The sequence below is a fragment of the Carcharhinus amblyrhynchos genome, chromosome 23, assembly GCF_965287045.1.
Source record: "Carcharhinus amblyrhynchos chromosome 23, sCarAmb.v2.hapA, whole genome shotgun sequence".
In the NCBI taxonomy this organism is placed as follows: domain Eukaryota; kingdom Metazoa; phylum Chordata; class Chondrichthyes; order Carcharhiniformes; family Carcharhinidae; genus Carcharhinus; species Carcharhinus amblyrhynchos.
This window is the reverse complement of record NC_137346.1, coordinates 31,626,073-31,653,028: the sequence shown is the minus strand read 5'-3', so window position 1 is coordinate 31,653,028 and position 26,956 is coordinate 31,626,073. Positions and strand designations below refer to the sequence as shown.

The window sequence follows — 26,956 nt, the reverse complement described above, 5'->3', positions numbered from 1 at the left end:
AACTTAGTCTCTCCTCGTGACAGACCTGCCATCCCAGGAATCAGCCTGGTAAACCTTTGTTGTACTCCCTCTATTGAAATGACATCTTTCCTCCAATAAGGATACCAAAACTGCACACAATACTCCAGGTATGGCCTCACCAGTGTCCTATACAATTGCAGCAACACATCCCTATCCCTATACTCAAAGCCTCTCGCTATGAATGCCAACATACCATTTGCCTTCTTTACTGCCTGCTGTACCTGGGCGCTTACTTTCAGTGACAATGCACAAATACATCCAGGTTTCTTTCCCACTTTAGAGTTGTACCCTTTATCTTATATTGCTCTCCATGTTCTTTTTACCAAAATGAATCATTTCTTGACATTGAACTACATCTGCCACCTGTCCACCCGTTCCACCAACTTGTTTTTGTCCCTTTGATACACTGTCCTCCTCACAGTTAAACTACAATTTTTTTGATATTAAGCTACAGTACAGGGAATTACTTGGAATCCACTGAAAAGAAGCAAGGCATTGACCCAGTTAGAAATTCACTTTGAAATGTATGATGCAGAGATTTTTATGATGCAAAACAAGAGGGATTTCAGTGAATACATTAATATTCTGCAGTTTTTATAAAATTCTTTCCGGAGATCAGAGACTATTAAATTGATGGTTCTTGCAGACACTGAGATGGTGGGATAGAGTCACCATGGGTATAGCCTTCCGGAAGCAGCAGATTACTGAGATTCTTTTATTCTTGAATTGCTGCAGTCCACATGCTGTGGGTTGACCCACAATGCCATTAAGGAGGAAATTCCACGATTTTGACCCAGGAATGCTGATATATTTCCAAGTCAGGATGGTGAGTGGCTTGGAGGGGAACTTGCAGTGGTGGTGTTCCCATGTATCTGCTGCCCTTGTCTTCCTAGATGGAAGTGGTCATGGGTTTGAAAGGTGCTGTCTAAGGATCTTTGGTGAATTGCTGCAGTGCATCTTGTAGATAGCACACACTGCTGCTCCTGAGCGTCAGTGCTGGAGGGTTTGAATGTTTGTGGATGTGGTGCCAATCAAGTGGGCTGCTTTGTCCTGGATGGTGTAAAACTTATTCAGTGTTCAACAACCAGGCAAATGGGGATTATTCCATCACACTACTGACTTGTGCCCTGTAGTTGGTGGGTAGGCTTTGGGGAGTCATGAGGTGAGTTATTCGTTGCAGTATTCCTAGCCTCTGACCTGTTCTTTTAGCCACTGTTTATGTGGTGAGTCCAGTTGAGTTTCTGGTCAATGGTAACCCCAAGGATGTCAACAGTGGGAGAATTCAGTGATGGTTACACCATTGAATGTTAAGGGGTGGTGGTTAGAGTATCTCTTATTGGTGATGGTTATTATCTGGCATTTATGTGGAAATGTTATTTGCCATTTGTCAGCTCAAACCTGGATATTGTCCGGATCTTGTTGCATTTCTACATGGATTGCTTCAGTATCTGAGGAGTCGCGAATGATGCTGAACATTGTGCAATCATTGGCGAACATCCCCACTTTTGATGTTACAATGGAGGGAAGGTCATTGATGAAATAGTTGAAGATTGTTGAGCCTAGGACACTAACCTGAGAGACTGCAGCAAAGATGTTGTGGAACTGAGATAACTGATCGTGTACAACAACAACCATCCAATATACCAGGTATGACTCCAACCAGTGGAGAGTTTGCCCCTGATACCAGTTGATTCCAGATTCGCTAGGGCTCCTTGATGCCACACTCTGTCAAATGCAGCCTTGATGTCAAGGGCTGTCACTGTCACCTCACCTGGAATTCAGCCCTTTGCTTTCTTCCCTCCTTGTGAAAGCTGGTCCAGCAGGGACAAAACTAGTTAGACATTGGAGGGAGCCTGGTTTGGCATAGACGTGACTCCAGACTCTCAAATGCCCTCTGAAATGGTCCAGCAAGCCAGTTTAAGGGCAATTAGGAATGGGCAACAAATGCCTGCATCCAATGAAAGAATAAATAAAGACCTATAAGCCAAACAAATTGAAGCAAGTGATGTTACAATAAATATTTGTCTCGTCAGCTCAGCATAAATGTGTGAATGATGAAAAGATATTCCTTGCAAATCCTTGAATTTTTTATTTCCAAGGAGCTGTTGGGGACAAGTTAACATTATTGTGAGTGGCCTTTCAGTTCAGATGCATGAATTGTTGATGGAAATGATTTGGCGTGTTTGTAGTCTTGGTCGTGACAAAAATGAGAGGTTCCTTTGATGCAACCTGAATTAAAGCAGGTCAGGGCTCCGAATACATATTGCAGTCGGTACAAATGACAGGTACTCTAACCCATTGAACCTGCATTGACCTTGCAGTCACTGGGGCAGTTTTAGTGGCTGAAAGGTGCAGTGTGGTGACAATATTTCAGCAGTCGCCTCAGGATGGAATCCAGTCGAAGAGGCCAAGAGTCCAAGACTGCAAGAAATTACAAAGGGTCGTGAACGAAGTCCAGTCCATCACACAACTAAACTCCCACCCATTGACTCTGTCTACACTTCCCACTGCCTTGGAAAAGCAGCCAGCATAATCAAGGACTCAACGCACACCAGAAATTCTCTCTTTCACCTTCTTCAGTCAGGAAAATGATACAAAAGTCTGAGGACACATACCAACCAACTCTAGAACAACAACTTCCCTGCTGCTGTCAGACTTTTGAATGGACCTACCTTGCAGTAAGTTGATCTTTCTCTAGACCCTAGCTAAGACTGTAACACTACACTCTACACTCTCTCCTTCTCAATGCTTTGTCTGTACAGTGCCCAAGAAGCAATATTTTTCACCATACCAATACATGTGACAATAACAAATCAAATCAAAAAACTTGATCTCAGTGGATTGAAATGATCCCGTCAGTGCTGGCTGAGTTGATCAGAAGATCATTGGACAATTATGCAGCCAAACTATACCTTGGCTGAGGGAGATCCCAGCAGTGAGTAGTTGATATGTACATACTCGAGAGATCACAACCTGAGCCCAACTCTTTGCAAACATAAGCTTTTTCCTCTTTAATTGCAGTGGGCCCCAAGGAACCTGAATTACGAGTCATGGGGAACTGCGCCTATAATTATAATGTTTAAATGAGGTTATTATGGGGTTTCTTTTGCAGTGATTTAAAATTTTGCTGATTTTTGAGGCTTGAGAAACTCAGTGGAAAGATGAAAGCAGGATTGAGTGACATTTTATTTGTGTCGTTATTGGCCAGCCGTGCCAATATCAATAAAAGTTCAGGACTCAAAGTTGCTTGACCATTCCCTCTGGGAAACTGTTTGGTGGAAGTTCAAGTTGTGAGTGACGTTTTTGTTCAGTTAAGAGGTGTTACATTAGATTAGATGCAATCATCTCCCTCTCCAAATACCACATCCAAAGCGGGCTTTGGCTAACATGGACTTCCATTCCTCGGGCCATGGTTAGGCTAGGTGAGGTAGTGCAATGGTGTGCCATTGACCTTTGCAGGTTCTAGCTGACCAGGAGAGTCCTACTCTTACTGTCAGCCATTGATGTGTTGGAAGGATGACAGTCGACTTGTTTGGCCATGTTATGCATGCACTTTCCATGACCGTCAAGTCCTGGAGTGAGACTCGAACCCAGAGCTTCTGGTTCAGAGGTGGGGACACCAACACTGTGCCACAAGACACCCCTGGATGGAGTCATTACTGCCTTTAATTGTGATGAGAGATGCCAGCATTGGACAGGGGTGAGCACGATAAGAAGTCTCTCAACACCATGTTAAAGATCCACAGGTTTATTTGGAATCATGTGTTTTTGGAGTGCTGCTCCTTCACTGGATCTTTAATTAGAAGTAGGATGAGGAACAAGCATCCACAGCAGCAAGAGTTTGCTTAGGAGGGAGTGAATAACAAAGAGGGCACCCAGAGAAGAGTGGAGTTTGCAGGAAGCACTTCCCACATAACAGAGTGCACAGACAGAGAAGCAAAATACCACGAGCGCTGGAAATCTGAAATTAGAACAAAAATAGCTGGGAAAAATCAGCAAGTCAGACAACATTTGTCAAGAGAATTAAAGTTAACATTTCAGACCAGTGACCTTTCATTCGTTTTTGTTCTCATTTGAGCAGATAGAGGCTCAGATATTGAGATCGTCACATCAAGTGGTTGCAGGCATTTGCAGCATCCTAGAGGGAGCTTTACTATGTGCTGGATTAAGTGGCCATATGTTACCGGTGGCTGTGAAAGTCAGCACTGCCCTCCATTCCTTTCAGGAACCACTGGAGACATGTTGAAACTGTTTTAGTCAGCTGCAATTTAATGCATACAGCAAGAGATGGATGGATTGTTTGTCAGTGCTGGGAGTTATGTAAACTGCTGACGATAGCCAAACACCCTGACCCATGACCTTGGCTGTTTTCCCACAGGTGGCGGGTGTACCATAGGTTGCAAACATGTGGCAATCTGAGCAACACGTTTGTCAATCACAGGAGATTTCTTTCTATCAGTGTTCACTTGGTGTACAGCCAAAAGGAAAGGTTGGTGCTTGTCAAAGCCAGATTTCCTGGAATATTTGCATACTGCAACCATTAAACATCCTCAACCCATTGTCCTTAGAACTGGGTGACAAAGAATACTTCCTTGAAACCTGAAGGAACTCAGCAATGAACATGAAGAGTGCTACAAAGCTGGCTGTATATATAATTGAGCAAGCCATCACCATGCTCAAGATGTGCTTCAGGTTGGACTTCAGTGAGGGTCATGAGGATAACAATAGTGCGCTACATGCTACACAACAGAACAGCAATGAGGATTAAAGGTGGAGGAAGAAGGTGGCACAAGCACTCTCCACCTAACTGGGAAATGAAGAAGGAATTTCAACACCAGTAACATTATTGTTCAGCATGACAAGATGATTAGAGGTTTAGATAGGGTGGACAGTGATAGCCTTTTTCCTTGGATGGAGAAAGCTAGCATGAGGGGGCATACCTTTAAATTAAGGGGTGGTAGTTATAGGACGGATGTCAGAGGTAGGTTCTTTACCCAGAGGGTGGTGAGGGATTGGAATGCCCTGCCTGCTGCAGTTGTAGATGCGCCTAGTTTGGGGGCGTTTAAGAGATCCGTGGATAGGTTTATGGATGGAAAGGGATTGGTTTAGGTTAGAGGGTCATTGCTTTTTTAATTGGTCGGCACAACATCGTGGGCCGAAGGGCCTGTTCTGCGTTGTTATGTTCTATGTTCTATAACAGTTCAGTGATTCAGTTAGACACTTGCATTGGACCAAGATAATTATAACAACCTTGCACCTCCCATCCTCACCATCACAGGCTGAAAGAAGCCCTGTAACCACCTAATGCAGCAATTTGACTCTGTCTGTTGAGGTTGTCTGATTCCTCATTGGTACACTGGTTAGCACTGCTGCCTCAGCACCAGGAACCCAGGTTCGGCTCTAGCCTTGGGTGACTACCTGTGTGGCGTTTCTTTGTGTGGAGTCTGCATGTTCTCCCTGTGTCTGCGTGGGTTTCCTCCGGGTGCTCCGGGCTCCTCCCACAGTCCAAAGATGTGGGGTTAGGTCTTGCTAAATTGCCCCTTAGTGTCAGAGAGATTAGCAAGGTAAATGGGTGGGATTGTTGTTGGTGCAAGCTTGATGGGCCAAATGGCCTCCTGCGGCACTGTAGGGATTCTATGATTCCTCATCAATTAAGTGATAACCCAACCCGATTGGCATTTGGGGATAAGAACAGTGAAGTTGGGAAAGTGGTGTAAAATAATAAATTTGATGTGACTAAATAAATGAAACTTAATAATGCTTTATTTTCACTAATACCTTGATGAACTCCAAAGCTTTTCCATCCCTCACTAACCTGTGGCTTCAGCAGAGGCTGTGACAGGCAGCTCTAATTTCTGAGATACTTGCCCTCAGCGACTTCTGGACATTGGGAGTGTGTGAAGTGTCTGCCAAGCTTGCTCCATGGTGACTCTAACTGTTGGAGAGATACTTTGTTAGGTACTGACTGATGGAGGAGAGGATGGGACAATAGCGGAGTGGTTTCGGTAGAGTTCCTAATTCCATGTTCCCGTTTGCCATCGTCCTCCTTCTTAGCCAGTGGCACATCACTGCAGCTCAGCTGTGGGAGAACGGCTGAGAACAGGTATTCAATGCTTTGTAAGACCACACAGTTAAGATAGATTATCCTGCTCAAGGTCCTCAAACACCTTTTCAGGACCGCGGACAGAGCCTGAAGGAACTGATTCTGTGCTGAATGAAGTCCCACAATCAAAGGGCACTCTTTCCATGGAAGACATTATTTCAATGACCTGTGACTTCAATCCACAAGTGTTTGAGCCGGAGTCCTCCATCCTTACAAAAGTATTGTAAACATTTGCTGCCCCCATATCACCTTCCATTCCATACGTTGGCCCCAGGCTTAAACACCTCTCTCTGGCTAAGCTGAGCAGGGATGTAGATTCTCCCCCAGCTCTCTCTCTCTCACTACAGTCTGCTCATGCTCACTTGCTTCCTGTGAATCAGCAGATAAAATCCCACCTAATGCTCTCTCAGGACCCAATGCAATGCTCATATCTGCCCCAGCATAATAAGCCTGGTGGTTTGCAGTAGTTCATTCGGAGGAGAAATCCGATTTTCTGAGGAAATGTTGTCCACAGGAAGCAGGGGCTGCTGTTCTTCATGTAATTGCCCTAAAGAGAAAAGAGAGACGGACATGGTTTATTCATGGTAGTACAAAAAATGTTGGAATTTAGTGGATTTCTGATTCTGTCTCTGATGGTGTACCATTCATTTTCATAGTTTCGTCCTCTGCAGTTGTCAACCATACGATGAGTGTTAGATAGGTTATCCTGCTCAAGGTGGGAGAAATAGTGGCACGTCTGGCATCTTTTCAGGACTGTGGACCAACTCTGGTCCATTTCATCCCCCCCCCGCCCCCTCCATTGCATTTTAGACTTTTTAGCAAAAGGGGTTCAACAGACAGATAAATATCTTTAAAGCATGCATGCATCTGGTGGGTGGTTATACATGCATCACAGATGCCATTGGTATGATTTTGAGGAAGTGCGCTGAGATCCGGGTGGGGTTGGATGGGGGAAGCTGAATGAGGCAAAATCACGTTATACAAGGATTGAAGTTAGCGGTAGTGGAGGATGGAGAAAGGGGGAGGTGAGGACGTGCATCGTAAGAGTCCGTTGGTGCTGTTGAAGCTTAAATGATTTGATGGAGTAAATTCAGAGAGCAGGTGGGTGGGAAAGAGTTCTTACTGGATCTGTAACTATGCTTGCCTTTCTGGATTTAATTTAACCATTAAAGCACATCTTACATTGGATGCAAATACATGACACTGTAGTCTTTTTGTTAAACTCCTCAGCTTCCTCTGGTGACAGTAGCAGGTTTCTTTATTGTGTTGCTGGGAAATGGAAAGGGGCCTCCTAACCACACTCAGCAGTACGTCAAGTTGTACCCCATTGAAGAATGCTAGTGTCTTTGGTTTCCATCTTTCTCTCTTAAAATGTCCCCAAAGTTCAAAATCCCATCTTTGACCTCTTAAATGGTTCAAGTGAAACTGTGTCATGTGGGCGTGCATTACTTCCGCCCACATGCACTGGGGACGTGAAACTCCAAATGATGAAATCAAACGGTTCCCACGCTTATCTACGATTCACGTTCTATCATCTTTTCTCCAGCTACCATTCCAGACATCAGCCTCTATTCTTATCAATCACCTTGTGCGTATTACGGATACTTTTGTGTCTTGATTTTCTTTGGTCAATACTTAGATTGCTGGTTGTTTTAAGTTGGTAAATGTGGGGCTGGAATATTTTGGGAGTGACAGACAGTGTTTTGATCGCTAGGTGAGAGCCAATGAATGCCACGTGTTGCCTCTTTCCTAGAACGATCGCGGGATTCCCATGGGTAGAAGTCCTGCCCATCAAGAGCTGCTTGCCAATCAAAGACTGGCATCCTATTGAAGGGCAGCACCACATGGGAGGTGGTAGTTGCTGGTGGTCAGGCACCCACTCAAAGTCTGGTACTGTGGCTTCATCCCAGGCTAGAGATGAATGATGGTGGTGGAGAGAGGGGTGTGAAGAGAATCAACAACAAGGGCAGGAGGTTAGATCCCATGCCAGGTCCTTCAATCAGACACCACGTGCCTTTGATTGAGGGAATCTTATAGGATTGATCGTAGAAGCAAAGCATCCCTACAATGCAGGAGGAGGCCATTCAGCCCACCGAGTCTGCACCAACAACAATCCCACCCAGGCCCTATCCCTGTAACCCCACATACTTACCTTGCTAATCCCTCTGACCTACGCATCCCGCGATAGTGAGCGGCAATTTAGCATGCCCAATGCACCTAATCTACACATCTTTGGATTTGGGGGGAAACCGGAGCACCCAGAGGAAACCTATTCAGACACAAGGAGAGCGCGCAGACTCCACACAGACAGTGACCCAAGCCAGGAATTGAACCTGGGTCCCTGGCACTGCGGGGTAGCAGTGCTAACCAGTGTGCTGCCATGTTTGCTGGTGTGGTAAGTCCTGCTTTGCCAGCAGCAACAGTGGAATGAGATCCTCTAAACTGGGGCATTAATTGCCTTCTCACCATGAACCTAATTGGGGTTCTAAGGGGAGAGTCTCCCTCCTGCCTGATTTTAAAGATTCCCCACTACCAAACAGGAGGGCAGACAATTCCACCCTGCATCTGATTGATTTCATTCAGTGACGCTCATTATTTAATAGCCGCCTTGCAGCAGCGTTTCAAGTTCATTTCAGCTCGCCAGTCTGTCTCGGTGCCTGATCTCAGCGACTGACGCTGCATGTCTATTGATGGGCCACTTCAGTGGGTTGGGAAAGTGCCTAATTCTGGGCTGTGTCACTTTGTGGCATTGAGTTTAACAATGGCTATTTGAGGGAAGCAGAGGTCATCGCGTGAGGTGCGAATGCTGTTATTAGACTGTCTGCCATGTTCTATATCGTACCAGCCTTTGAATATCCATATTCCAATTGATTCTGAGCCTCCAAATACAAACTTGTCACATCAGCCAACTTGCTCCTGCTTCAGATTAATTAGCAGCCTGTCCTATATCAGAGTGACTGATAACAATTTAATGGATGATGCAATTAACCGCTAACCTTTATAGAGTATGCTATTCCTGCTCCGAATGCAGCTTATTCTGGATAGTATAATGCAGAGACCAAGGGCTGCAACCATAAATTCATCACCCTGAGTGGAAGCTTCACAGCTTCTGGAAAGCAGTATTATCTCCACGTGACTAAGGCGCCTGTCGTTAAGTAGTTTCATTGTTTCACATTGCTTCTGCAGTCATCCCAACATTATTATGTGACCTCATTCCTGCTCTGCTGAGCCCACTCCACAATCTGTATGTGAGTAAAGTACGGCAGGATTGGGAAAGGGAGATGGAGTTTCCTGGAATAAAGATGGAGGCTGCTTTCTGCAAACTACCCACCAAACGCTGTTCGCAAAGCTGACGTTTCACACGCTGACAATCAAATCAATCAGGATTCGTAATGTGATTTTGGACTTTGTAAAATGAACATTTTTACATGCAACTTGCTGGTTAATTATAAGTTTAATGCATAATCACTGCACTGGCACAGTGGTTAGTGCTGCTGCCTCACAGCACCAGAGACCCAAGTTTGACTCTGAAGTTGGGTGACTGTGTGGAGTTTGCACATTCTCCCCGTGTCTGTGTGGGTTTCCTCCAGGTGCTCCGGTTTCCTCCCACGGTCCAAAGGTGTGCGGGTTAGGCCACGCTGAATTGGCCCTTTGTGTCAGGGGGATTAGCAGGATAAATACATGGGGCTGTGGGGAAAGGGCTTGGGTGGGATTGTTATGATGCAGCCTCAATGGGCAGGTTCGGTGGACTGGCTATGTTAAATTGCCCCTTGGTATCCCAAGGTGTGTTGGTTTGGGGGATTAGCAATAGGTTATGGGGATGAGGCCGAGTGGAGGATCTGGGTAGGATCTCCTTTGGATCATCAGTGCAGAATCAATGGGCCAAATTGCCTTCAACTGCACTGTAGTGATGTTCTATAGAGATACCACAGGCAGTAACTGGACTGGACACAGCTGTGTCAAAAAGAGTTGTACAGAGTTTCTCCCTTCCCCGGCCCCCCCTCCAAGCTCAGGGAGTTGGTATACAGAGTTCCCGACCTCCCTTCCCCAGCCAGGTAGCTGATGTACAGAGATCCCCCAGCTCAGGGAGCTGGCATAGAGTTCCTCACCACCTCTCCCCACCCCTCCACCCCCCAGGAGCTGGTGTACAGAGTTCCCTGATTACCTTCCCCAGCACAGGGAGCTGGTGTGCAGAGTGTCCCTCATTCCCCCCCTCCCTAGAGCAGGGAGCTGGCAAACAGAGTCTCCCCTGCTCCACCTGCCCAGCTCAGCAAGCTGATGTATGGAGTTCCCCTCCCTTCCCCGCCCTACACAGAAAGTTGGCGCGCAGGGTGCCTGGCGTACAGGGAGCTGGTGTACCGTTGTGAAACAGTGGCAGCAGCCTTGAAATGAGGTGTACATAGGGATTGAATTTTAATTTTTAGCATCATTGACTGCTTCTGCTCAGTTTGCCAAGGCCACAGAGTATACATTCCTTTCCTCCTTCTAAAGTGGCTGTTGTAATATATTCATGTAGATGCCCACCTGTGTAGACAGTGTGACCTTGAAAACTCCAGGCTCTCCGACAAACTGGGTGTGATTCTTGCTGTATTGCAGTTAGAACCAGGAGACTGCAGGTATTCAGAGTCCAGTATATGTAACGCGCTAGTACCTTTGCTGATAATCTGTGTCCCCTCACCCTGTCTGAGTCAGTGATTCCTTCTCAGCATCGTAAATTTGACTATCGGCTGCGGCAGCTGCAATCCTGGCGAGGGTTTTAGATCCCCACATCTATGCGCAAAGCATCGCTGCTGAGACCTCAAACGTTCCATCAATATCCAGCTCCAGTGCCTATTAATGTGGCATTGATCAACAATCCAGTTCTCAAAACTGAACCACTGCACCAAGAACTGGACAGCTAAGCAAGTGTATTAGTGCCTGAAGCTAAAATGGAAGACACTGCTGTTACCTTTGTAACCCCACTGTTGTGTTTTATTCACAATAACAAGTAATGTGGTCACCGTCTCATAGTATTTTTTTTCCCAGTAATTAACCTGAGATGATTATGACCTGTGTTTTGTTCTGACCCTGCAGTCTTAACATTCTTTATGATTTAGTGACATAAAGCGGAATTGCTGACTGGTTTCAGAGGTTACATTTGCTGGTATCCAAACTGGGACCAAAACCGCAGTTTACCGGAGCTCCCTGGCGTTTTGCATTAATAAATGGTGAACTGGGAAGGGTTTGCAGCTGCAATCTAACTTCTGGGGCTTTAACAGTGAAAATGCAACCTGTGTTTAAATCTCTTAACGCGATCTCACTTGTAATCTCTCCAGACATTTTTTGTTCTCAGTTTATGGTAAAAAAAAATCCCTCAAATGCTGGAATGTGGCAGCTCAGACACCTGTTGGAAGATCAGCCCTCCCTCTAGGCCCCCTTCATTACTGACGTAAATCCATCTCCCTTATATTGTCAGTTTTAGTCAACTCCTTACCGAAAACCCAAGAAATAAAATAAAATACTATTAATAATTCAATGGAGAGGGTAAGAGGGGATGTTTGGCTCTTTAGGACTTACTTGCTCCCTTGTTCAATGGGTGTACTTCTGACCTGGGCTGTGAATGTAACTGTTATTCTTTACTCTTTCACAGGCAAAGGACAGCGATGATGATGATGAAGTCAGTGTTAACGTGGACAGGGACCACTTCATGGATGAGTTCTTTGAGCAGGTGAGATTGTTATGAAGCAAAAGGATGAACGCTTGGTACTGCCAATATTAACAGTAGGATTTCACTGAGGCTGTAGGTACACCTGAAATGCCTGTAAAGGAAGCATGGATACAGCAATGTGACCATGGATGCAAACCCAAGGTGTTAAATGTCAGTACGATGTGGTCCTCGGTTAGGATTCACCCTTTGCAGAAGTCCCATATAAACTTTTAGATCTACTGAAATCAAAAGAGTGGAGTGAGTTGCAGACAGATAAGGTCAGCACAGCTTATACAGCAACAGTAGCACCTTGCAGTGTTCCTCAGCTAATGCAGTCAAGACCTACTGCATTCCTTTTTTGAGGGAGAGCTTGATAAGCTTGAGATGCAAAGTTCAGAGATGGTCACGTCTAAGGAGTTCCTGCATTGACCAGTGAAACCATTGACCTTTAGGTCACGGCAGTCCAAACAAAGTTCCACGACCCTGCCATCTAGCCACCCGGTCTACTCCTGCTTTCCAACTCACTCCCATGTCCTTTAACAAAAGGGCAGCACGATGGCACTGTGATTAGCACTGCTGCCTCACAGCGCCAGGAACCTAGGTTTGATTCCTGACTTTGGGTCACTGTCTGTGTGGAATTTGCACCTTCTCTCCATGTCTGCGGGGGTTTCTTTCGGATGCTCCGGCTTCCTCCCACAGTCCAAAGATGTGCAGGTTAGGTGGCTTGGCCATGCTAAATTCTCCCTGAGTGTCGGGGGGACTAGTTAGGGTAAATGCATGGGGTTATGGGGATAGGGCCTGGGTGGGATTGTGGTTGGTGCAGACTTGATGGGCCAAATGGCCTCGTTCTGCACTGTAGGATTCTGTGAAATTCTAATCTTTTTAAATGAATATCTAATTCTTGTTTTAATAAGAAATATGAAGATGACTTTAGCAATGGTTTATGGCAGAGAATTCCACAGACCTCTATATAGAGGCATTCTCTTCACTTGGTTTGCCAAGTTAATTTCATAATTGCAGTTATCTTTGCAAAGGGATTTTTTTCAATGCCGAGGAATAAACAAGTGCTACAGGCAGGTGAAATCTAAGGGGTGCATGTAATCAAACAAAGTGTCGGAAAGGGGAAAAAGATTCTTCTTGTCTGAGGACAGGGTCTTGTTGGTAGCCTTTGAGAAGGTTGAGAGACTGAGGACTAAGAAGAGACAGGCTGAAATGGAGAAATAGGACACCCAAGGTGCAACCATCAGTCCGCAGGTGAATGATAAAGCAGTCAGCACCCGATCATGTGTTGCTGAATGTTGGGGTGACAGCGATGGATGCAGTATGAGGAGAGTTACTCTTAAATCGTACTACTGTCTGCTTACCTAGCTTCCATTGGAATATGACCCTTCATATGGGAGGTCAGCTGTTTCTCGTGTGTCAGTGCAGACGTGGTGGGCTGAAGGGCCTGTTCTGCACTCTATGATTCTATGAGCTATTTATTTGCCATAATGATGATTACCTTGAAACAAAAGCAAAATACTGAGGATGCTGGAGATTGGGAATAAAACCGGAGAATGCTGGAAAATCTCAGCAGGTCTGGCAGTACCTGGGGAGGGAGAAAGAGAGTTAATGTTCTGTGTCCAATATGACTCTTCTGTGGAACTGTGATGTTTACCTTGGTCCAAATGGCAGTAATAGCAGTTGAACACAGGATATTGAGCATGGGATATTTCTAACCTGGCCTTCTATTATTGCTCTGCCTTCTTTAGACATGATGCCTGTGTCGATATGCGCAATCTTCTTGGAGATCCTCTCCACTTGGATCCGGCAGTTTGCGGTGTCGATAGTAGTCATGATGTTGGCGGCATACCCACATCATTCTTTAGACATCCCAGAGATGGTGATTTGTATCGGGAGGACCATTGGTGGCAGTAATGATGAGGGAGGTAAAATAGTATCAGTCGACAGAGTCATGAGCACCTAAGTGCCAGCAGGGGGGGAAATAAGCAAAAATGTAAAGAGAAACAGTTAAGTAACTTTAAATTTGCAGCACCCAATTTATTTACTGTTTCTTAAAATAACACACAGCTATTTCCTAGCAACCATTTCATGGAAGATGCAGTTCCGAAACAGGCTATTGGAGACAAATAGTCCACGATGGTGTGGGAATCCTCACGGAAATCATTTGGAACAGACAGCCGGAACACCAGAATGTCCCTGCCCCTAAACTTGTACCTAAATGAGTTCCATTTACCTGTGTCCAGTACCAGCATTCCCTGCTTACAGGAGTTGTGTACATGCACAGTGAATGGAGATCTGACATGATGGGATTCTACACAATTTTCCGGTTGAGTCCGCCCGATTTACTCCAATTAACTGGGAGCACCTGATCAGGAAATTGAGCCGGGGGCAATTCTCTCCCTGAGTCTCTGTCTAAATGCATTCTGAAAGTGTTGTGGTCGCTCTGAGCCGTTTGTCTCAGCTGAGGTAAACCTCAAGGCAAACCTGTCTATGATTTATATCCCAAGAGTTCATAGTGCTCTGAATAAATTAAAGTTCTCTCCATCCTCTCAGCAAGATTGAGATGGTCTCTTTGCATTTGCACTTCTTTAATGAGGAATTGGTAGTGCCCAAATGCACCTAGCGACCATTGAGATCATCTCCAATCAAAACTCATTAAGATGTGACCATTTGTTTGTACAAGAAATATAGTCTTGAGGGGAAATAAGCTCCATTGTGAGTCATTGTAAACTGCAGTAGAGAACCTCCCAGCCTTTTGTCATTCCTGTCACTTCTCAACCCTGAAAATGAGAGCATGTTATTAAGAAGATTTTATCAGGAACTGACTTCAATTTACATTTAATAATGAGAAAATGCAATGTTTGCTCCAATGGAAACTGGTTTAAGTGCACCAAAACTGGCCCATTTGGCCATATTCCTTGGCCAATTAAGCCTATTGCTTTGTCAGTGGCAAGACTCCAGAAGACATTTTTCATTCTCTCTTTAGTATGAATTCCAAACCCACTGATATCCCGAATTGATTTTATTTACTCATCAAAAATGCATTGCCTCTCTTTTGCTGAATCTGTTGAAGATTCACAGGACCTCCACAGTGGAATAGCATCATAGGACAGAATCTTACAAGAATTATTCTAAGTGTCCAGCTAGCATGAAAATAGGAGAGTTGCAGATCTGTTTCTTGAGCACGTTTTTACTCCCAATCTTGTGCACATAGTGCATGGGAAAATGGTCTAGACCATTTCAAGTTGCTGTAGGTAGTGGGCAGGGCTTAATTTGTCAGGCAGCCTGCAGAGGGAGCTATTGTACACACGCAGACTTCTCATTCTGCATATTGCAACAGCAGCAGCAGAGGTCTGACAGACAGAGAGCTGTCAGGCCCCTGCTATTGCAGGCAGCCTCAACAAACTGCCCCTCCCCCCCCAAATTGTAAGGGCCTACGGCCAATTGTGAGGCCCACATCACCTGACATGATCCAACACTGCCAAGACTGTTGGCGAATCCCACCTCCCTGCCTTTGGAATGATGCAGAATGGACCACCGCTCCCTCCCCCCACTGATTGCTTGCAGAGCGGCAGCGGGCCCCCTCCCCCACCAATCTGATCACAAGCAGAATGCAAAGGGGCCCACCTCCCTCCCTGATTGATTCACCTCTTACAAGTCTCACTCCTGGCACTATCTGCTAGGCAGTGTCGAGGTTCCTGGTGAGCATTACTAAGGTTCCAGGCTGGCACTGCCCAAGGGGCACCTACTCTTTCCCTTGGCCTCCATGGGGGGCCTGAATGGCCTTCAGTGAGGCCAACTATTCCCTGTTCAGGGGGAGCAGGTGTTTTCCTCACTGGAGAAAACCTCTCCCAGCGAGGCCATAAAGGCAAGTGAGCCTGGACGATCGAGCACCAGGCTCGCTATGCATGCAAATCAATATTACAGCAAATTTAAATAATTTACTCAGCCTTTCACCAGAGGCTGACCTCGCTGGAAATCTGGTTCTTGTAAGATCGCAAAAGGTGAGAAATCAGGCGTGATCCTGATTTCCTGGCCCTTGTGCAATTTCCCCCGGCTCACTCTGGCCATCGATGGGGTGTGGGGGGGTGGTGTGCGAATTGGTAAACTTCCACCTATAGAGTTATACGGCGCAGAAAATATCATTCGGCCCATCAAATCTGCACCGACCATAACTACCACTAAAGTAACGCCAATCCCATTTTCCAGCACTTGTCCCATATCCTTGAATGTTATGATAATGATATTTCAAGTGTTCATCCAAATACTTTTTTAAAGGTTACAAGGTTTCTGGCCTCCACTGCCTTCCCAGGCAGTGTGTTCTGGATTCTCCCCACCCTCGGAGTGATCTCTTTTTCTCAAATTCTCTCTCAATCTCCAGCTTCTCACCCTAAAGCTATACCCTCTCTTGATTGACCCCTCAACCAAGGGGAATAACCCTGTTCATACCCCTCATTATCTTATACACCTCAATCATGTCCCCTCTCAGCCTTCATTGCTCTAAAGAAAACAATCCATCCTAGGTGTATATAGGTGTAGCCAGTAAGAATAGGTATAGCCAAAGTGGAGCCTTTAATATTTTCCAGGCACATCACAGATTGATCTTTTGTAAGTTTTTTTTAAATTCTGGCTGGGGCCAACATTTATTGTCTATTTCAAATCACCTCTGAGGGGGCAGAGTCAACCACACTGCTGTAGGTCTGGAGCCTCATGTAGGCCAGATCAGATAAGGACGGCACATTTCCTTCCCTGAAGGACATTAGTGAACCAAATGGGCTTTTACGACAATCAACAATGCTTTCGTTTCCTACCAATTCCAGATTTCTATTGGATTTAAATTCCACCGTTTGCCATGGTAGGATTCGAACCCAGGATCCCCAGAACCTTACACTGGGTCTCTAGATCACTAGTCCGGTGGCAATACTACTACACCGCTGCCTCACAGAAAGCAGTACTTTCATTGTTTGGAGATTGTGTGACCATGACTATTTTAATTTTTCACTTGTTCAGAACAATTTATACATGTGTGTCTTATATTTTAATATTATTTCAGAAGGGAATAAATTGCCTTTTCCAAGGCAGAGCTGTATTGTAGTCAGACTCACGTTGGTGAGAGAACCTCTTACAACGTTAACCTGGTTTCAAGGAGGAGGCAGAGTGTATTAGTGATGATGTTTTTTTTATCCGATGAGAAAGTCCAACAGGCAACGCGATTACAATTTGGTGTTGTCTAAAAGCAAATAATTAACTGAAAATTAAATTGTGGGAAAGCATCCTGTATTTTTGAGCTCCAATGTGAGTGCTTTCAATTATGAAAGATATCTTTCAGATATTTTGTTAAGTTAAATTTGGCATCTTAAGGAAAGCACCATTGAACACTTATATGCTAAAAACAGTGACTCTGTACTGAGCAGGCAGTTGAATGGATTGGAGCTGTGGAAAGCACACTGTAAATGCTTAATTTCACATATTAGCTTTCTGAGCACCTTTCCAAATGATGAGGGCTATTAAAATGATCCTGTAGTGGGTTTCCTCTAGGTGTTCCAGTTTTCTCCCACAGTCTGAAAGATATGCTGGATAGGTGCATTGACCATGCTAATTTTCCTTCAGTGTACCTGAACGTGCGATTAGGGGATTTTCACAGTAACTTCACTGCAGTGACACTAACAAATTAAAAAAAACACTTAAAACTTAAACTTGATAGCTGTGGTTGGGAGAGGAACTGTGATCAAACCTGGGAAGGTAGAGTTGTAGTATGTTTGGGGATCGTGGAAATTTTCGATTTGCCAGGCTCATTGGTTGAATGGCCTATTTCTGAAATGTAACATTCAGATTCTACTGTAACTTTTCTGCCATTCCACCAATGTGCCAGTGATGTGCTCCACAGGAGTCACCTTGGCTGACCATTCTTTTCTTTCCCAGCAGTTCTAAAATTCCTTTCTTCAAAAATTATGGACGTTGCTTCAACAATTTGTGGCAGATAATTCTGCATTCTAATTGCACCCTATAATAAAAAGGTTCCTTTTCCCCCAACCTCCCTTTCGATTACATTTGTCATTATCTTAAATTTGTGTCCCCTCATTATGGAATCATAGAATCCCTACAGTGCAGAGAGGTCCATTCGGCTTATTGGGTCTGCACCGACAATGATCCCACCAGGCCCTGTTTCCATAACCCCACATATTTACCCCGCTAATCCCTCTAATCTACGCAATCCAGGACACTAAGGGACAATTTAGCATGGCCAATCAACCTTACCCACACATAGAACCATAGAAAATTACAGCTCAGAAACAGGTCTTTTGGCCCTTCTTGTCTGTGCTGAACCATTTTTTGCCTTTTAGGTTGTGGAGAGAACCCACACAGACATGGGGAGAACGTGCAAACTCCACAAAGACAGTGACCCAAGCCAGGAATTGAACCTAAGTCTTTGGAGCTGTGAGGCAGCAGTGCTAACCGCTGTTCCACCATGCCACCCATTTAATCTTTTCGTCTGATTGAACACGGAAAGAATTTATCACATTCCTAACACAGAATCATAGACCCCTACAGTGCAGAAAGAGGCCTTTCGGCCCATCGAGTCTGCACCGAACACGATCCCACCCAGGCCCTACCCCCATATCCCTACATATTTTACCCACTAATCCTTCTAACCTACACATCCCAGGACACTAAGGGGCAATTTTTTTTTAGCATGGCCAATCAACCTAACCTGCACATCTTCGGACTGTGGGAGGAAACCGGAGGAAACCCACGCAGACACGAGGAGAATGTGCAAACTCCACACAGACAGTGACTCAAGCCGGGAATCAAACCCAGGGCCCTGGAGCTGTGAAGCTGCAGTGCTAACCACTGTGCTACCTTGCTGCCCACACTTCATAATCTTGAACAAAACTGTTTGTGATCAGAACTCTCCAATCACCTGACGAAGGGTCAGAGGCCCAAAAGCTAGTGGCTTTTGCTACCAAATAAACTTGTTGGACTTCAGCCTGTCCGGTCGAAAAGTAAGAATGGTACTAAAAATCCCGCCCCCTGTGGTTTCTAGAAAAACACAGGGGAAGATTAAACAGAAAAAGAAAGCTTATGATAGTCACAAAAAAAACTTAACACCGCAGATGGCCTGGAGGAGTGTGGAAAGTACAGAGATCAAGAAAAAAAAGTAAGGAAATCAAAGAAAGGGCATGAAAAAATGAGCCAACAAGACTAAAAACCCAGAGAAGTTTTACCATTATACAAAGCGAAAAAGGGTGGTTAAGGAAAAGGCGGGACCTATCAGAGATGAAGAAGGGAACCTGTGTGAAGATGCAGAGGATATGGGAAGGATTTTAAATGAAGTTTTTGCCTCTATATTCACAATGGAAAGGGATGATGTGGATATAGTAATCCAAGAGGAGCAGTGTGAAATATTGGGTAAAATAATGTTAACGAAAGAGGAAGGTGTTAGAGGAGTTGGAATCCTTGAAAGTGGATAAGTGGCCAGGGTCGGACTGATTATTCCCTAGGATGTTTAAGGACTTCAGGGAGGTAATCACAGATGCCCTGAGGATTATTTTCCAAGCTTCACAAGACAGAGGTGAGGTGCTGGAGGAATGCAGGAATGCAAATGTGGTTCTATTGTTTAAAAAGGGTAGAAAGGAATTGCCAAATAATTATAGGCCAGTTAGTCTTTTCTCGGTAGTGGGCAAATTTTCAGAATCAATCCTGAGAAATTGGAAAGACGTGGACAAGTCAGGGATAGTCAGCATGGCTTTGTTAAGGGAATGTTGTGCCTTACAAACTTGATTGAATTCTTTGAGGAAGTGACAAGGAGGATTGATAAAGGTTGTGCAGTGGGTGTTGTCTGTTTGGATTTTAGTAAAGCATTTGACAAGGTCCCACCTAGCAGACTGGTCAAAAAACCGTGCAATAATTCTATCAGTGAGACATCTTCACTGCTTTCCTCCCTCAGCCCCTACACCAAACAATTATTCAGCCTTGGTGATTTCAATCTACACCTGAGCTCATCATGTTCTTTCTCCTCTTGAGTTCCCAGCCCTCTTATCCTCCCTAAACTTCTCATTCTTTGTAAACTTCTCAGCTGATTTCATGGCCACCTTTGACCTTGCTACTTCATGTGGTCTTGCTAATCCCATTGTATCAAATACAGGAAAGGCCAACTTTACTCACCACCTTGTATCAGTAACCATCCATGTATCCCTTCTAGGCCCCAGCTCTATCTTCTCCTAAATCTGCTCTTGGGAAAAGAAAACTACTTCATTTCCAACTGCAACTTTTCAAAATTCCAACCATCTAGCTTTTGGCTCTCCATTCACCACAACCTTTCTGTAGCTGCTGATTTATTCAACCTCTGTTCACCTGGCCATAATTCATTTAATGCTTTCCCTTTGACTTAGCTTAGCTTCAAATAAAACCATTGCTCTCTGTCTCGCCCGTCCACTCCCCTGTCCTTTGGTTAAGTCCAAAGTTTGGTAACTGAAAGGATATGGTGGACAACTGGTTCAATCATCCACCACCAGATCCGATTGGACCATTTAAAACAATATCTGATCCTGTTCTCACCTGCTAAAACTGTTCACAATCCCAGGATCATCCTGGAATGCACAGATTAATGTGCTGCTTCTTTTCTGTTCTGCAAACTGTTATCTTAGTTCCCTCTCTCCTCCCCACACTGATCCTCACATCCAATAAGTGGTTTTATGTGATCACTTCTTTGTCACTAAGATTAAGACAACCTGAGCATCTGCCGCATCTCTCCTTTCCACTAACACACCTGGCCATAATTCATTTAATGCTTTCCCTGCCCTAGCCTTGAACTCGCATCTTTCTCTAGTTTCTCTCCTAACTCTCCTCATGCCCTCCCGGAGCTCAATTTATCTATGTGACTCACTTCTTGTTCGCTCGATCCTATTCCGACTAAACTGTCTCTTCAGGCATTGTCCCTCTGTCCTTTTAAAGCTGTCGTTATCACTCCTCTTCTCAATAAAACCAGCAAGCTATCATCCCATTGGCAACCTCACTTTCTTTTCCAAAATCCTTCAATGTCGCCTTGCCTCCCAAGTGTCTTGCCATCTTTCCTGGAACAGCGTGTTTGAATCCCTCCAGTCAGGTGTCTGCCCCTGCCACAGTCATGAACCACCTTTAATCAGAAGCATCCTCAATGATTGTGACAAAGGTAGCTTTTTTTTCTTTGCCTTTCTTGACCTGTTTGCAGCTTTTGACATGGTTGATCACACCAACCTCTTCCAACATCTGCCCCCTCTTGCCCAGCTGTGTGGGACTCTTGACTATTGACTCAGAGCCAGAGAATCACTTACAATGACTCCACTGCCAGTTCCCGCATTGCTCCCTCTGGTGTTCCCGAATGATCTCTCCTTGATCCCCTCATATCCCCTATTTCTCACTTACATGATGCCCCTTAGCTGCATCATCTGAAGGCATGGAGACACATCTACACTGACAACACCTATCATTGTCTCCTCAATTGCTGCTACGTTGTCAGAAAGCTTATTCAACATCCAGTACTGGATAAGCAGGAATTTCCATCAATTAAAAATTGGGAAAACTGAAACTACTTTTTTAAATCCCCATTCCAAAATCTGTTCTCTGGCTACAATTCTATCCTTATCCTTGGCAACAGTCTAAGATTAAAGCCAGTCCATTCACAGTCTTTGTTCAATTTGATCTAGAGAAGAGCTTCCAATCTCGGTACCTGTGTCATCACTAAGACTGACTCTGTAACTTTACCCATCTCAGTTCAGCTGCTGCGGAAATCCTCACTTGTGCCTTCACTCCCTCCAGAATTCACAATTCAAATGTACACCTGGCTGGTCTCCAAAGTTCTACCCTCTGCAAACTGGAGTTCATCCAGATCATTGCCCATGTCTCAGCTCGCAGCGTGTCCTGTTTGCCTATCACCTGTGTGCTCAATAACCCACATTGGTTTTTGGTCATGCAATGTCCTGATTTCAAAATTCTCATCCTCATTTTCAAATCCCTCCATGGACTTGCTCCTCCCTATCTCTGAAATCTCTTCTGCCCCCACAGCTCTCTGAATCATGTACCTTTAATCCTGCCACGTCTGAATTCCCATTCATAATTACTCTAACATTGGTGGCTGTGCCCTAAGTTGCCTTGGCCCCTATCTCTGGAATACTCTCTCTACTCTTCTCTGTAATGTTTTCCTTCTTTAAGTCACTCCTTAAAACTTACCTTTTGACCAAACCTTTTGTCATCTTTTTGATTTTATTATTGTTACATGAATTGGTATACAGTGAAAAGTATTGTTTCTTGTGCGCTGTACAGACAAAACATTACCATTCATAGAGAACGAAAGGAGTGGGTGCAGAATGTAATGTTAGGGTCACAACTAGAGTGTGGAGAAAGACCAACCCAATGTGAGGTAGGTCCGTGCAAGAGTCTGATGGCAGCAGGTAAGAAGCTGTTCTTGAGTTGGTCGGTATGTGACCTCAGAATTTTGTACCTTTTTCTCGAAATGTCTTGGGTATATGGGGTCCTTGGTTATGCTGGCTGCTTTTCCGAGGCTGTGGGAACTGCAGACAGAGTCAATGGATGGGAGGCTGGTTTGCGTGACGGACTTGGCTTCATTCACCACCCTTTGTCGTTTCTTGTGATCAGAGTAGGAGCCACACCAAGCTGTGATACAAACAGAAAGATGTTTTCTATGGAGCATCTGTAAAAATTGGTGAGACATGACAAATTTCCTTGGCCTCCTGAGAAAGTAAGGCGTTGGTGGGCTTTCTGAACTTGCATCGGAATGGAGGGACCAGATCAAGTTGCTGATGATCTGGACATAGAGAAACCTGAAACTCTCAGCCATTTCCACTTCATCCCCGTTGATGTAGACAGGGGCGTGCCCTCCACTATGCTTCTGATGACTAGCTCCTTCGTTTTACTGACATTAAGGGTGAGATTATTGTCTATTTGTCTGTCTATTTCCTGTACTCCATCTCGTTCTGCCCTAACATCTCCCTATGTGGCTCATAATTGGGATTGAATTTTCTTGTCCTTTCTGCCGGCTGGCTCTTCCGGAGCTGCCAGTGGTGACCCCTCAGTGACCTCCCTGGCAGCGTGGCCAGTGAACTAAGCAAAACACCGTTTACATTGAAAGGACCAGAAGATCCCGGCAGTGATCAATGGCAAGCTGCTTGAAACAAACACCATGGTGGGGGGCAGAAAACCCTACCCTTGGTTTGATAATGCTTCAGTGAAGTGCTTCGAGACATTTAATTACATTGGACGTCCTTTGTTAAGGTAAGTTGCTGTTGTTGCACTCGCTATCTTCCATCAGCTTTGTAGTAAATATGATAACACAAAGCCTTGCTGGGGTCAGAGGCCTAATTTCTGGCGTATTCTGGTCTTTAATTATTATTGTTAAGACCTTACAGCTAAAAGGGATAACTAGCAGCTGGCAACAAGCCAAGGCATATCACAAAGCAGCAACTAGGCTTGGCAATGACTGGATTCCATTCTGTAATCTTGGAGTCAGTGCATTTTAATGACCTTTTTCTGTAAGCCAGCCATCAAATTTGCTTTCAAGGAAGTAGACCTTTCTTTCAGTAAAACTGTGGCCTCTTCATTCTTGGACTCCTTTGAAATCCCAGCTCCAGTGGAAATCGCACTGAGTTGAGGTCACGTTTATCTGGCTGCACTGCATGTCCATTTTTAGCAATTCCCACTCTGATTTCAGAGATGCGCACACCTTAGATTGGAATATTGCAGCTCAGAAACAAGTTGACGGAGTTTAAAGTGAGCAAAATTTGATAACTTACCCAAAAAAACGGGTGCAGGAATCACAATGTATGATTTAACCTACGCTCATTGAGGCAGCACGTCAAACTTTTCTGCTGCCCGCTAAGTTACTTGACTGCAATGTACAGCCACCCTGACCTCACTGTGAATGACTGTGTGTCCCAGCAGGGAGCCCAGAATCATGAGAGGCTAACGCCAGTTAAAAAACTGGCCTGCACCTCTTAAAACGTTCACTGTGGCTGGAACATTTCTGCAAGTCATTCAGACACTGATTCTGACACTGAATGAGGCACTAGAATGGCATGACATTGGGAGAGAACACGTTCCACCATTTGCTGATGTGGCACAAGAGGCCTCAGTCAAGTGGGTGCAAAGGTGGTATGAAGTGCTCTATCCATGGGGGGCCAGGAGGCCCTCTGAATTAACTCTCAGATGGCAGTGGGACCAGTTAGTTATGGCAGTCAATGCCAGAAGTCTCGCCCCCAAGGACCCAGAGACGGTGTCGTGAAAAGTTGTGTCTTCACATGAGTGATCAAGGTCGCACATGGTTGTCTGCATTGACTATTCTTTCAAAGCTTCCTTTCTTGAATGTGTCTGGAATGGGATGGGGGGGGGTAATTGGAATATCTGGCTGTGACATCAGTCTTCTGAGAAATCAGCTTGTGGTTTAGTTGCTAGGCAAACAGAAGCTGAATGGGGAGGTGGGGTGCGGGGGAAGGTGGAATATGGGGGGGTGTACTAAACACCAGGCTGTCAGCCAGTAGTCAGAACAGACACAGGGCTCCTGGTGTTTAGGTTTTCAGCAGTCGGAGAACAAGCTGTTGAGTAGAAGACAGCTAAAGAGGGAAATTAAAGAAGCAGACTGAAAAGACTGATTCTGGGAGCAGCACTGTGAAGAATCGGAAAGAGTTTGCCTTTTGGTGGACGTTGTACCTGTTGAATCTAGGAGTCTAAATCTCATGGATAGGACTTCGGACAGAAATCCTGCATAAATAAAGGAAGTGAAGTTTGAACATAAGAGTGATTAATGTTATATCAATGCTGAAAAAATGTATAAGACCTAACTTTGTTGTATTGGCTATTTGAAGTGTATCATTTCTACTAAATACAATTTGCCATCCATGTTTAATCCTCATTGACTTTCTGCTGATTTTGGTTTTATTCAGTATGAGCTTTTCTTTAAAAAAATGAGACCTTGTCCATCAGTTTTTTCCATTAGAGCTATTTGGGAAGTTTGGTTATTGGTCTCCACTAGGATCATAACACTGCTCCAGCCGTCCCACATCCCATCACTCCATTACCAACAACTTCTATCAATCCGTACTTGCACCAAACACTCATAGCTTCGCTGCACCCTCACACACTCAGTCAGACATTCAGCAGTAACAAGATCCAAACAGATTGGACCATACTTACTGACACTGCCCTCTGTCTTGGAGGACTGAATAGAGTGCAGCCTAAGGCAATGAGTTGTAGCTGTTGGGGGAAAAGTGGGTTTCCATGTGCCAACCGCCATGGAGAGGATGGTACTCACCATCTTTGGAGTGGCCTTTGCTGAGTTCATAGCCAACAATGAAGACTCAATCTTAATCCTCCTCCTCACATTCCACTCCCACATCCCCCCCCCATCCCCTTCCTACAACCCTTTTCTGATTTAGAAATTGCAAATTGTGTAAGCATGCAATTCTTTCTTCTCCCACTGCCCTGCACACCTCCCCACCCAATTCACCCCAATCCTACCCTTTCTCCAAGAACTACAACCTGGCTAGGCAGTCAGGGAAGAGGAGGAATACAATGAAGGAATATAGTCACTCAGTCTCAGTCTCATGGAATCATAGAATGGTTACAACATGGAAGGAAGCCCTTAGCCCATCATGCCTATGTTTCAAGACCAACTCCACTAGCCCCACTGTCCTGCCATCTCCTCATATTCCTGCAAACTTGCTCTTTTCAGGTGCTTTTCCAATTCCATTTTGAAAGCTATGATTGAACCTGTTGCACTCTCATCGCGTGCATTCTGGATCCTAACCACATGCTGAAGATTTTCCTCACGTCTCTGTAAATCTTTTCTTCAGAATGGCTTCTTTCTGTCCAGACCCTCGTGATTTTGGCCACCCCCATCAAATCTCCCCTTTTCTCTTGTCTAGGAAGTTAGCCTCTCCAATCTATCCACAGAGCTTCTTCCTTGGAACCATTCTCTTAAATCTTTACTGCACCCTCCTGAATGTCTTCACGTCCCTTCCTAAAGTGTGGTGTGCAGAATTGGAGATAGTATTCCGGCTGGGGCTGGACTAGTATTTTAAAGAAATTCACCATATATGCTTTGCTTTTGGGCTCAATGAAACATAGATAATAGGAGGAGGCCTTTCAAGCCTCTCTGCCAATCAGTATACCATGACTGATTCTTTATCTCAGCACCAAGCTCCTGTACTCTACCCAAACCCCTTGACACCTTTGAGCCTGGAAATCTATCACTTTCTTAAATAAGTTCAGTGACTCAGCCTCCACGCCTTTCTGTGGTAGAGAATTCCACAGGTTCGCCACCGTCTGAGTGAAGAAGTTTTTCCTTATTTCAGTCCTCAGTGGCCTACCGACAGCCACCAGCTCAGTCACTGACACTGTGAGCACTTAAAGGACAGCTTAGGCTTGGGATGTGCACATGGTGAGACACCAGTGACAAGCAGTGGACTAGGAAAGGATCATTTCAGTGCTGCCACTGGCCACGGCTAAAACAGGTGCTCACTCCTGGAAGGGGAGGTTTGCTGCAGAGGACTCAGATGAGCACTTGGATGGGACAGGTTACAGAAAAAGACCAATTCCAATGAAATGTTTGTGCACCGGTAGATCTGACAGATCATTACTACATGAGTTATAGAATCACAGAAGGAGGCCATTCGGCCCATTGAGTCTGTACTGACCACAATCCCACCCAGGCCGTATTCTAGTAACCCCATATATTTACCCTGCTAATCCCCCTGGCTCTAGGGTCAATTTAACATGGCCAATCAATCTAACCTGCACATCTTTAGACTGTGGGAGGAAATCAGAGCACCCAGAGGAAATCCATGCAGACATGGGGAGAAAGTGCAAACTCCACACAGACAGTGACCCGAGACCGGGATTGAACCTGGGTCCCTGGCGCTGTGAGACAGCAGTGCTAACCACTGTGCCACCCAGACATTTGGTGCGCAGCAGCAGGGTTAATAGACAGGTACTCTGACTGGCAGTGCAAGGATCTGTGTTGGCACTTCGATGATTCATTAATAACTTTTTTCTTTACTCTTTCACGGGATGTACGTTTCACTGTAAGGCCAGCATTTGTTGCCCATCCCTAATTTCCCTTGAACTGCATGGTTGGCAGATTATTTCAGAGG

The 26,956-nt window shown here is 45.0% G+C and overlaps 1 protein-coding gene across 3 annotated transcripts in view; it reads left to right on the top strand.

Annotated features, from left to right (window-relative positions):
- The window catches only part of LOC145357253 (syntaxin-1A), a 236,496-nt gene that overhangs the window by 20,276 nt on the left and 189,264 nt on the right, over positions 1-26,956 (top strand). For all 3 annotated transcript variants that reach the window (XM_080210428.1, XM_080210429.1, XM_080210430.1), the window contains exon 2: positions 11,754-11,831. In XM_080210428.1, the coding sequence (XP_080066554.1) occupies positions 11,754-11,831 (78 nt within the window). The remainder of the gene's footprint in view (positions 1-11,753; positions 11,832-26,956) is intronic.